General features: G+C 30.2%; 2 protein-coding genes across 2 annotated transcripts in view; one reads left to right on the top strand and one right to left on the bottom strand.

The window, feature by feature from the left end:
* Window positions 1-13,902, top strand: part of LOC107452774 (neuropeptide F receptor-like) — a 92,865-nt gene that overhangs the window by 15,760 nt on the left and 63,203 nt on the right. The window lies entirely within an intron of this gene.
* Window positions 4,415-12,750, bottom strand: LOC107438580 (uncharacterized). Its single transcript, XM_087162803.1, has 3 exons — window positions 11,904-12,750; window positions 7,627-7,874; window positions 4,415-7,462 (listed from the first exon to the last, which is right to left on the bottom strand). Exons 1-3 carry the CDS (start codon window positions 12,748-12,750, stop codon window positions 4,415-4,417), a joined length of 4,143 nt encoding a protein of 1,380 aa, XP_087018929.1.

Genomic DNA, 13,902 nt, shown 5'->3' with positions numbered 1-13,902 from the left:
ATATTTAAACTTAGTATAAGATAAACACACAGGAACTCGAATTGCTATAAAAAATCTAGATCAAATTGAATTTATTGAATTGAAATTCATCGATTGAATTTATGATTTTTTTTTAATTGTTCGGATATTTGTTTAATTTTAATGACATAGAATCCTTTGATGTCTTCTTTTAAGGAAAAAAAATGCGGCAAGCTATATTTTTCCATATCATATAAAGTAAATTACCATTTGATTTATATGTTTTAAGTTCTTTTAACTTTCTTTCTTTTAAATTTATCCACAAATTTAGGTTATTATGTGAATAGTATACGTACATTAGAATATTATATTATACATATAATACGTATAGTAAAATAAGTATAGTATAATGTCTATATGCAAAATACGTATTGTTATAACTTCATACGCTTAATGCATATTATGCTAATAGTATAATACTTATAGAATTTTGATAAGCTGATTTATAATAATTTTCATATATTCTTTTTTTTTCAAATAAAAATGAGAAAAAAAGGAATGAAATATGGTAGCTCTAGCATCCTTCTCCGAAATATTTTTCTTCGGAAATATAATTATTCTGTCTAACAAAACATATTAATCATATGAATATTCTTATTTGGATATGAAATCAAAATATCAAGAAATCATTTGAATGTTAAAATATTTGTCACCTCAAGAAAATATGTACCACTTTTTTCTTTAACCACCTTTTCTACATCATTTTTTGAACTCAAGCAAATATGGATAAAACGATGCTGGCTCACACATTAGTCAAAATTTTCACGCTGATTTACTATTGCTACAAAGTTTGCTGACTATTGAAAGTATAGTATAGAAAATACAATATAGAAATAGAAAATATGGAAAATAAATTTTTCTTTGGTCTTACTTCTCTTGCGTCTGTTCCAATAGAAGCCAGTAAAAACTTTGATAAAAAAAAATTCTTACCAAAACTTTAAGGAATGCTTCTAAAATAAAAAATAAAAACAACCCTTCAAATTTTTTCAAGTTGTTCAAAATGTCCCCATTTGGTCATTGAAAACTTTTTTAATCTCTTGAAAACGTATTACAAGTTTTATTTTCTACTAAAAAGTTATTACTTTTTTTTTTAAATTTCCTTTCAGTATAAAGGAAGTTTGTTGGGGTTATTTAAGCCTTGTAAACTTGTTATGATTACAATTTTGTTATTACTTAATTATAACTGACGCAAAATAATGTATTATAAAAAATAATAGTTTCGATTTTTAAACTTATTTATTATATTTAAACTTAAAAGTTTATAATTTAAGCTTATTTTAAACTTATTTACAATGAGTACTCTCTTCACTTATATCTAATTGCTAAGTTTTTTGTACTTTATCTTTGGCTTATCTTAGTCAACTATCTGTAATAGTTAAGTAAAATATTTCCTCGTCAGTTTTTTTCACTTCTAATAGTTATTTGGAACATAAAATAGTTTTCAATAATTTTGCTCAGTTATTTAGCTTAAATAGTTAGTTGAAGAATTATTTTCCCAATCTTTTTTTAGCTTCACTCAGTAATTTATGTAATAGTTAATAGAAGCAAAATGTTTCATAATTGAGGAGCTTAGTGAATGAGTTAGGTCAGTGACGTTTTTAGAGAGATCAGGGTACTAAACAAAAGTGGTATCTATTATTTTATAAATTTATTAAGAGACGAAAAAAAAATTACTCTTTGCTTATCTTATTTATTGTTCCATAATTTGAAATAACAATCATGTAAGCGTACTCAAAACTACTGTGGATTGGCTAGGTAAAAATTCAATTGAAAACAAAAAAAAACCTGTTCCATTTAGCATACCCATATTTGATGCAACCACTTTATGTTTTCCCTGAATAATAAATACCCCTGAAAATGTCACTTACCCGTTTCATCCACTAAGCTCTTTAATTTATCGATAGTTTTAATTATCCACATTCATTTTAATCTTAAGTTGAACAATTTTTTTCATAATTTATCGCTGCATTTATTTATTCCCTTATCTCTAAATCTTTAGTAGCTCAATTTTTTCTCATGATTTAGAGTTACATTTACTTATTAATTTATCTCTAATAGTTAAACGAGCTACTTTTTTTTACAATGTATGCTTACCTTTACTTATTTATTTGTTGCGAAGAGTTAAGTGGAACTAGCTTTATCGTAATTATTCCTTTGCTTCACTTACTTACATTTCTTTTTTATATTTTCGTAGCTCATAAATATTTAACTGCGCAATATTCCATTGGCTTTAAAAAATAATAGCTCTTTGGAATATATTTACAATGTTAATTTGACCTTTCAGTAGCAGAAATGAAATGCATGTGTATCACTTAAGATTTATTAAGATTATTAATATTTATAAGACACATTAAGAACAAATAAGTAGAAATGTCTCTAAAACAGAATCAAAATAAGCAATATATTTTAGACAAAAATATATCTAGAAATTTAGGTTTTACAAAACAAACTGCATTCGGGAATCAAGCTTAGAGTATGTAAATTATGTGTATTACATTTTTAAATTAAGATTACTATTGATAAAATATTAGATTGTTTGGAACAAGATTCTGAATCACAAAGTTTATTATAAGACTAACTACATTAGATTTAATTCTAGATAAAATTCCATTAGTGAGATTGAAACTTGTAAAATAAATGCAAAGAGAAGATTTAAAAAAATTCTTAAAACAACTAAATTTAAGTAATTCTTTTAAAAATCGAACTTTTTTTTGAAGAGTTGCCTATTATAGAGTTGCCTATTGTTTTGATTTACAGAGAAGTTATAAAATTATAAATATTTCTCGCTGCCCCGCCCCCCAAATTGTTAAGAGCAATCTATATTTTAAAATTTGAAATCGTTATTCATACAATTTCATATTTAAATCAGTGAACATAATCTTTCTAGACATTAAATTGATTTTAGAAACTAAGGTAAAGTCAATATTCTAATTCGTTAATTTATTTCCCAAACTAATGCAAATATTTGAATTAAAATTTTATAAACATGTTGAGATAAATTTTAGCCTTTTAATGAATTACCTAATTAATAATAAAGCCTTTCAATGATAAATTTTAGCCTTTAATGATAATACTTAGCTTTTTAATGATAATATTTAGCCTTCTAATGATAAATTTTAGCCTTTCAATGCTTTAAAAACCGTAAACGTAGAAAATGTTCTCTACCGTTAACTTTACGGTTAATTGGACCAATTGATTGCTGCCCGATATTTTACCTGAATTTTAGAAAGAAAATGCAAACAGTGTGCAGTAGTGGGGAATCTTTAACGAGGTTAGATCTGTTTATTGAAAAGTAAACTAATATATTAGATGAAAAAGAATTGACAAAACGTACGAAAATTTATAAATATCATTTGAGAATATTGTTTATCTCAGTAAATCAACTTCATTATACTTATTATTTTGATTTCGAACTCAATTTTTACTATATTCAAGACTTTGGTATTTCGTATGCAGCAAATAACCATACTCAATATAAACTATAAGACATGAAAACAGTGTTCTCTCTATAAACCTTGCCATGCAATTTAAACGTCTCTAAGCAAATATTGACAAAATGTTTCGAATGTTACCTTAAGTATGAAATTATAGATGATAATAACTAAAATAAAAAATCAACATTATTTTAAAATAATGTGCAGAAATCATTTTAGTTACAAAAAAAAAAAACTTTAATTTTCCAAAAGTACCACTTTTTTGAAACTTCGCATTCATTTATAACTATTTGCATCGCATTTCTGACTCCAAGGAATATCTTACATCTTTCAAAATTACAATCGAATATATTCCTTGCTGTATAATCAAATGTATATTTCTGAGTAACGATTACATTTTGTTATTCTTAACTTTATATATATGCGATACATAAAACGGGCAAAAATTTTACTTAAAGCTCTATTGATTATAAGTAAACAACAGAATAACTTTTGATCTAACTATTGAATTTTCACGTATTAGAACTGGATCTTAAGGGCTCAAGAGCCTAAAGTAATTAGTGAATACGATATTTTAAGTAACGAAATCAGACACAAAAACGTACTTTGTCGGAATAAATATACATTTTTTGGGTATTATCAAAAGATATCGAAAAGGAGATAGCTTACCTCCACCAAAAGGCCGGGAACACTTCGTATTAATCCATAGACTTCTATAAATCATATAAATAATTGAAGTTGAGAGTGAAACAGTCAATATAAAATTTTATTCACAATCACAAACATATGGACACAAAATATTTACGGACCCACACAACAAAAAAAAACGTGCTTCGCATCGCAGTTCTAAAACAGTTCTCCCTCGAACCAGAGTGTCAGTGTGTGTGGGAGGAGTCGGATTAGCCTTGAGCACGTGATTATCACGCGCTCACTAGATGAAATTAAGTGATAGATTAATGATTTTAATTGGAATTTCCAACATCCTCCCACCTTTGAGTTTTTACACCAAGAAACTCAAATACGCTTTTCCAAAACATCCTTTTCGTTTTCCCCAACTTCAAGGGGAAACAGCCTCGATGTTGATCGTAGAACTTCACCACCTTTTTTGTCTTTAACTTTACGAGTCTGATGTTTCCATCTCGTGACGTGAACACCTCGATAACTTTCCCTAGAGGCCAATCCAGTCTCTTTGTGTTGTCACTGGATATCAGCACAACATCGCCTATTTTGATAGGTGAAGAACTTCGCATTTTTCTATCGAATTGTCTCAGCTGTCCCAAATATTCCGAACGAAAACGTTTCGTCAGATCTTGTCTCAATCTTTGACGGTAGGCAAACCTTTTATTCAAAGATTTGCTGTCCAAGAGATCCAGGTCTGGTAGTCCAACTTCTCTGACCTCTTGAAGGAACATGCTAGGAGTAAGAGGCACTAGATCACTTATATCTTCACTGACGTACGTGAGAGGTCGTCCATTGATGATACTTTCACAATCACATAAGACAGTATTTAATTCTTCGAAGTTGAGAGACGTTCGACCTAAGACTTTGCGAAGTATTCGCTTGAGAATTCCAATCAAACGTTCCCAAAAGCCACCCCACCAAGGTGCAGATGGGGGGATAAACTTCCAGTTAATCTTATTCACTGCGCTGTTTTTAACTACTGCATCCCAATTAATCTTTTTAAGAAGATTGTTCGCTCCAACCAAGTTTGTTCCGTTATCAGAGTAAACAATAGCTGGTCTTCCTCTACGAGCCACATATCTTCGAAAAGTCTGTAGAAAACTTTCAGTGGACAGTGAAGTAGTCAGTTCCAGATGTATTGCTCTAAACACAGCACAGGTATAAATGACAATCCACGACTTCTGATTTTCTTTCAGATAGAGAGGCCCTGTAAAATCTATTCCTGTAATTTCAAATACAGAAGCTGCTCTTAGACGGTCAACAGGTAATGGAGCTGTTGGAGTTGCGATTGGTCGTGAATCAAATCGTTTGCAAATTATGCACTTTCTGATAACTTTGCGAACAGTCTTTCTGAACTTCAGAATCCAGAACTCTTCTCTAAGTTGGGTCATTACAATCTGAACACCTGCATGACCAAGAGAACAATGTTTCCAGTGAACAAGCTTTTCAACTATTGGATGATCACTTGGTAACACAATAGGAAATTTGAAATTCTCCAAGTCGTCTTTTAACGAGAGTCTAGTCTTAATTCGAAAAAGTCCATTATCATCCTCAAGAACCTGGAGATTCTGTAGTCGTTTATCATGAGATCCCGTGAAAGATTCTCGCTGTGCTATTTTTAGCAACGAAATTTCAGTTCTGTTCCTTTCTTCCGCAGTTATGTTTCCAAATTTTCTAGCATCTTTCTTCTTCTTACAATTATCCAAAAATCTGTAAGCCCAAGAAATAACTATTAGTAGTTTAGAGTAATCGGAGAAAAGATCATAAATTTTGTCTTCATTTTCTGTATTTGTGACGCTTACAACTGTTTTTCTTTTTTCTACATTTATAATTTCTTCATCAGGAAAAATATTGGATTTAGGCCAATAGTCAGGATGGTTTTGCAACCAGGAGGGTCCTTGAAACCAGTTAGACTTTGCTAAAGTTTCAATACTGCATCCTCGGGAAGGCAAATCGGCAGGATTTGATTGACCGGAGATGTGATTCCAATCATCTGGGTCGGTCAAAGTTCGAATTTCTTTCACACGATTAAACACAAAAGTAGCCCAGTTTTCATTCTTCTTAATCCAGTAAAGCGCATTGCTGGAATCAGACCAGTATCGTGTGTCAACTTTTTCCATTCGTAAACTTTCCTTCACAGATTGGAAAAGTCTTGCTCCAATGTTACATGCTAAAAGTTCTAGCGTAGATACTGATATTGGCTTCAGTGGGGCGACCCTTGACCTAGCTTGTATTAATTGACAAGTAATTGTGTCTGAAGCTTCACTCCTTAAAAATACGCAAGCAGCATATGCTTTTTCGGAAGCATCACAAAATACGTGCAATGTTATTTCTCTAACTCCCTCATTTTTATCTAAACACCTGGGGATAGAAATATCATTTAAAATTTTGAGTTGATCTCTCCACTTAATAAATTTCTTAGCCATCCAAGATGGCAACTCAGAATCCCAAGACAATTTCAATTTCCAGCATTCTTGTAATATTAATTTTGGTATTAAGGTTACAGGACAGGTAAATCCAATAGGATCAAAGATTTTGTGTACGGTTGACAAAATATTTCTTTTAGTTACTGATTGATTATTTGCAATGGGATCTGAATCTCTTAAATCAATGGATAAAACGTCCTTTTTACTATCCCATTTTAAACCCAATACAGGAACTGTTTTGGTTTCGATCAATTCAGATTCAAATTCCTCAAAAAGAGTATGCTCCCACCCACGTAAATTAAATTTTGCGGAAGCGGGAATTTCTTGTGATTCATGAATAAACTTAACTAATTCTTCTTTATTTTCAACACTGTGTACACAATTGTCTACATAAAAGGATTTCAAAAGTTTTTGAGATGTTTCTTTATATTCAGAAGGAACATTATTCAAATGGAATTCAAGAGTAGCTCCTAATAAGAAAGGACTCGAGGATACTCCAAAAACAACCCTTTTATGCAGAAAAATTCTCGAATGTTCTTTTTTACCGTTCTGCCACCATAAAAATTTTAAGTAAGGCCTATCTTGTTCATGGAGTCCGATTTGCAAAAATGCCTTTTCAATATCTGACACAACTCCATATTTTCCTATTCTAAACCTGTTTATGACAGAAGGTATAAGTTCTACTAAGTTGGGGCCCTTTTCTAAACAGTCATTGATAGAAGGTGACTCTTTATCTCGAGCGGAGCCATCAAAGACGGGTCTAACCTTCGTTGTCGAATTTTCTTTAAAAACAGGGCGGTGAGGTAAATAGTGTTCTGGTTCAGAACAATGCGCCTCCTCTATTATACCCTGATCTAACCATTCATCAAAAATTGTTTCGTATTCAGTAATTTTGCCTAATTTCTTAAGGGATTTTACACAATTTTCGAGTCTTTTCTCAGAAATACCCTTACAATTTTTTAAGGGGGGATGTCCATCAATCCAGGGCAATCGAACTTGATACCTCCCCTCAGAGTCTCTAGTTACAGTTCGAAAAAATGCTCTTTCGCCGATTGTTCTAATTCTACCCTAGTTTTTTTCTCACTGGGGTCAGCAATACCAAGTGTGTCTAACCGCCATAAATCTGAAATATTCGCATCATTTACATGACAAGATAGGACGGTATTTGTACTATCTTGTTCTTCTGCCTTATTATTCTTTCCCATTAGAGTCCAACCTAATTTAGTTCCTACGCAAACCAATCCTGAACTAAGTTCCTCTATTCCCCCACTGAGCAGTTTGCCAGCGATGTCAGCCCCAATTAACAAATGAATTTCTAAGGGAGAAGATTGATACAACAACTGATCATTATAACCCTGTGTAGTATCAGTTAAAAATATGCTACGAGATTTAAGTTCTTTTATATGAGGAAATAAATTTATTCTAGAAATATTAGAACAAATTACTTCCTGATCCAATACCTCAAAATTACAATGAAAACTATTATCTACATTACTTATATGAACTAAATATCTTCTATGATTTTCTGCCTTTTCAACACCCCCAAAAAGAGAATGCAAAATAGATTCTTCACCGATAACATCATATTCCATACACGTTGCAGCGTATTTCGATATGTACGATCGCTGCGAACCCGTATCAATGAGAATCCGAATAAATTTGGTTTTATTATCCCCTCGTATGGTCGCATGCATGTAGTATTAGTTACAGAGTTGGCCAAAAATGTAATCGATTGCATTTTTCGATTACAGTAATCAATTACTTGTAATCATGATTACAATTTTCAAAAATTTTGATTACAGCTGTAATCATGATTACAATATTGATTACAGTAATCAATTACTTGTAATCGTGATTACAAAGTTTGATTACAGCTGTAATCATGATTACATAGTCGATTACAATAATCAATTACTTGTAATCATGATTACAATTTTCAAAAAATTTTGATTACAGCTGTAATCATGATTACAATTTTGATTACAGTAATCAATTACTTGTAATCATGATTCCAAGTAATTGCGATTACAAGTAATCGCAACAAAAATGATTACAAGTAATTATGATTACAAGTAATCAAAATATATGATTACATGTAATTTGATTACATGTAATTTGATTACATGTAATCATGATTACATGTAATCTAATTACACGATTACAAGACTATTGTATTCTTATAAATGATTATATTTTACAGTAGATAGTAGAATGCATTTTATAATGATACATTTTGCACGTATTAACATGTACTGCATTTTGTACGTATTTGTATACGTACAAATGAATGTAACTGAAATGTATGTACATATGATTTTATCTAGTGCATATGTTCAGACATTTTAGTATCACACACATGTACATACACTGTACATGTATACATGTACATTTATACACAATGAATATATGCATTTTATGCAAATATTTGTGTATGTAAAATGTATATCTATGTTCATGTACGCATGTATATACAAGTACTTGTGTTTGTACGAACATACATACATTGTCTGTACAATGCATGTCCCATGCATGTATGTGCAATTTATTTATGAACAGTACAATATATATATGCATGTACAATATAGGTATATCTGTAGGATGTACAATATATGTATGTATACATGTACATGATATGCATGTCCAGTGAATTTATGTACATGTACATAATATGTTCATGCTCAATGTAAGTATCCAAATATGCATAATACATTTGTGAACTATTGTACGTACATTGGGCGTATTTATACTTCACATATATTCATACATGCATTCGACATGCATAACGTACGTACACACATTTGAGATGCATATATTGTACAGATGTATATACATATAGCTTACAGATGTATATACATATAGCGTACAGATATATATTCATATAATGTACATATGATGAAATGGACATATAATGTTCATATAATGTACATATGTGTGTACATATACAGTACGTATGTGCATAAATATATTGGGCATAATTCTTTCGTACAAATTTTACATGTGTACATGCATGCTATCCCTATCTATGCATATGGTGCAATGTATATATGTACAATGAATGTATCCACACATGTACAATATACGTATGTTTTATGTATGCATATCCATATGTACTATATATGCACGTACAATACATGAATGTATGTACATACATTGTACATGCGTGCATACATTACACGTATACATATGTACATTACATTTATGTCTAAATATGTGTACAATGCAATAAATAAAATGCATGTAAGTTAACTTTTAATGACTCAAGCAAGTTAAATGACAAAATCAAACGATATTTAAATTTAGTTTTCAGCTTTAATTGTTCTATATCATTCTGAAATTCTCTGAATAAAAAATTATTTTCAGGTATTTTCATGAAATGTTTGACAATACAGATTTATTTTTTTTATAACATAATGCATGATTCATAGAAATTTTTTAAATGGTAAGAAAAACGGTAAATTTTATGTGTGGAATTAATGTTTAGAAATTCCAAATAAAATTATCGTTTGCTTTCTAAAAAATATGAGGTCGAGTTTCATATACCTTAGAATAATTTTAAAACAAATTTTAATAACTTTACTCATATAAATTTTTTTAATGTATGCACAATGTATGTGTATATTGTAATTACATATATTTAAATGTACGCACGTATTTGTACATTACTTGTAATTATGTACATGTATACGTTGTATGCACATGCATACATTGTGCATATAACTATTTTTTTGTACATCCATGCATTACATGCGCATAAGTATTAACAAAGTATGTAGTTATACAAGTACATACGTAAGTTGTACATAAGTACATACTTTGCGTGCACATATATCGATGTACATATAAATATGCATGTATACATGCACGCATTTTATTTACGCAACTATGTGCATATATTGTACCTTTAAATAACATTTTTACATATTGTACGCAAATACGTACAATTTTATATACAAACGTACATTGTATATACGTGCTATTATCGTAAATTTATACAATATATGCACTTAAGTGCATAAAAGCATGCAAACGCATAAACATTATTTTCATATACGTTCATACATACATTGTCTATGTATACAAAGATACAAAACATTGCCTTTCTGTACAAACTAACATACATGCGTACATGTATCATAAATGCATAATTATATGTACTAAGCATATGCGCATTGCATTAAGTATATTACAATATAATTATGAATATTGTACGTACAAACAACGTTTGTGCATACATTGTATGTATAGGACTCGCAAATTGTACGTTCATGCGTGCGTACATTCTATGTACATAAAAATATGTAAACACATGAATACTTACATAAAAAATTTGACTATAGTATACAATCGTAATAACTTGTAATCGTATAGTTTGATTACAAGTAATCACAATTACATGTAATCAAATTACATGTAATCATGATTACATGTAATCATATATTTTGATTACTTGTAATCATAATTACTTGTAATCGTTTTTGTTGTGATTACTTGTAATCGCAATTACTTGTAATCATGATTACAAGTAATTGATTACTGTAATCAAAATTGTAATCATGATTACAGCTGTAATCAAAATTTTTTGAAAGTTGTAATCACGATTACAAGTAATTGATTACTTGTAATCGTGATTACAAGTAATTGATTACTGTAATCAAAATTGTAATCGTGATTACAGCTGTAATCAAAATTTTTTGAAAGTTGTAATCACGATTACAAGTAATTGATTACTTGTAATCGTGATTACAAGTAATTGATTACATAGCTGTAATTATCTGTAATCAATTACAGTTGTAATCGATTACTGTAATCAACGGCCAACTCTGATTAGTTAAAGAGCTTTCCGTAACGACTTTTTCTTCCGACCCCTTTTCATTAATTTTATTGCCATGAAATTCTTCATTCATTTTACACATAATTAACAAATGTTGCCCATTACATTTCAAACAATTAACTTTATTTTTACAAAAGCGCCCAATATGTCTAGGTTTATAACTTAAGCATTGAAAACAGATACCCTTTTCCATAAGCATTTTTTTCTTTTTTTCAAATGGTAAATTCATAGCATAATTACAATCTTGACTTAAATGGGATTTATTACAAAATACGCACTCATCCACTTTCGAATTTGCCAGATGTGAAACGTTTTGTTTTGAGCTATTAATTAAATCAGCGGCAGATATCTTATTCCTCTGGAAGTGGTGAGTCATCGGTTTTCTGTTATGATTTTCTAATCCGAAAGGAGAACGAGCTATCAATAATTTTTGTTCTGATTCTATTTCCTTTTTCAAAAAATTTAAGAGATTAGCTAATCTATCATTTCCAGAAATCTCTGTTCTTAATTCACTTTGCGCCCGTTCATATATCTTCAATAAATCGCTTGGCAAACATGACTCAATCAAGGGATATAACAAAATAGCGGAGAAATTATCTTTCGCTACGCCCAAAGATTTAAGAGATCTCAATTGCCCTTCTAGTGTATCGTACAATCTGACTAAGGAATACTTTTGACCTTGAGGATTCGAATTATTTATTACTAAAGCAAGAAGTTCTCGAATATAAACTTCAATCAACAAATCATCCCTCCCAAAACGCTGTTTTAAACATTTAATAATTTCTTCATAATTTTTTCCTGAGGGGGGAAATGATTCTACTAATTGTCTCGCTGCCGAATTTTTTACAGTTGATTGAATTAAATACTGTAGCTTATCGTCATCCTCAATGTCCGAATCTTCGTGTATTTTTTTGAATTGCCCCCACCACTGAAGCCATTCTTTAATGTTTCCATTAAATTGTTTCAATTCTAATTCAGGAAGTTTGAATTTGCGCGGCGAATTAATATTTTCAGTAGAATTTTTTAACACGGGTTCTTCTATTTTCGGTTTTTCTATAATATTCAATCGTCTCTTTAATTTAGTACTGGTTTCTAGAAATCTATCTTCGTACACAGTTATAGCGTCATACTCTAAATCAAAATTATCTTGCGAGCATGTTTGATCATCACTTAAAATGGATAAAAGTTTAAAATCCAATTCTTTCAATTCTTTGTATTTCTGTTCTAAAAGAACAATTTGTGTGGCCAAAATATCGGGATCATTTTCATTTTCTTTCAATAAATCTAACGCCTTATTCAATGCCTTTGAGAAATTACTTCTCGCTGGCGTTCGTAATTTTTTAACACTCTCAACTGACATATCTAATTCGTATAAAGTTTCATAAAGTCTAATAAAGTTCTATTCTAGTCTTTCTAATTTCTTAAGTCTATGTATGTCTATTCTGATCCCGAGCAGGGATGCCAGATTTTGGGTATTACCAAAAGATATCGAAAAGGAGATAGCTTACCTCCACCAAAAGGCCGGGAACACTTCGTATTAATCCATAGACTTCTATAAATCATATAAATAATTGCAGTTGAGAGTGAAACATTCAATATTAAATTTTATTCACAATCACAAACATATGGACACAAAATATTTACGGACACACACAACAAAAAAAAAACGTGCTTCGCATCGCAGTTCTAAAACAGTTCTCCCTCGAACCAGAATGTCAGTGTGTGTGGGAGGAGTCGGATTAGCCTTGAGCACGTGATTATCACGCGCTCACTAGATGAAATTAAGTGATAGATTAATGATTTTAATTGGAATTTCCAACAACATTCTTTTAACCGTTTTGGGTTACTAGACCTTCAAAATAAGGAAGTATAGTTGCAATGTAGTACGATATGGTTTCAAGAGTTTAGTTAGGAGAGCGGTTAATAGTTTTAAGAAAAGTTTGGAAAGTTGGTAGCAGTGATAGTTTCACATTTTTGAATTTCACTATATCAGAAGAACTTGTTAAGTCTCGAGAAACTCTTTAACAAAATAGTACAAGTAATTTATCGAAACTTAAATCCATATATAATTTTTTTTTATAGTTTACTATTAATTTTTATTATCTTATTTAATAATAGTCAATAATTTTTATCTGTAATACATAACAATTTTTTTGCCATTTTATAGCATGAAATGTTAAATGACAAAATACAAAATTTGTGCGAAACTGGTCGACTAATACTTGAGAAATCAAACTTTTATGCATACGAAATTTTTCTTTTTTTCATTTTGCGCACTGTAGAGAGAATGAAAACATCATTGCCATAAGTGCATATATGGCAGTACTTTTACTTTCGTTACTTGTACCGCCGGTACAAGTAAAAAGTACGTACTTTTACTTGTACTTCGTTACTTTTTAAATTTAGTACTTTTACTTGTACTTTAGTTACTTTTTTAGGGAAAAAGTACAAGTATTTGTAACGAAAATATCGAACGAAATCGTTACTTTTTTTCTAAAACTCGGTAAGCTTT

Source organism: Parasteatoda tepidariorum, chromosome 5 (assembly GCF_982258835.1).
Source record: "Parasteatoda tepidariorum strain Cologne lab strain chromosome 5, Ptep-v5.0, whole genome shotgun sequence".
NCBI classification, from domain to species: Eukaryota; Metazoa; Arthropoda; class Arachnida; order Araneae; family Theridiidae; genus Parasteatoda; species Parasteatoda tepidariorum.
The sequence above is the reverse complement of the archived record's forward strand: the minus strand, read 5'-3'. Positions and strand labels throughout refer to the sequence as shown.

Excerpts from the sequence above, each read along its gene's own strand:
- LOC107438580 (XM_087162803.1), bottom strand. The coding sequence starts at position 12,750 with ATGTCAGTTGAGAGTGTTAAAAAATTACGAACGCCAGCGAGAAGTAAT. Across the intron at positions 7,875-11,903 it reads GATATATGAACGGGCGCAAA|AAATTCATTTGTTAATTGGG; the intron begins GTGAATTAAGAA and ends CTTCTCCCTTAG. Across the intron at positions 7,463-7,626 it reads CCAGTGAGAAAAAAACTAGG|AAATTAGGCAAAATTACTGA; the intron begins GTAGAATTAGAA and ends AAATCCCTTAAG.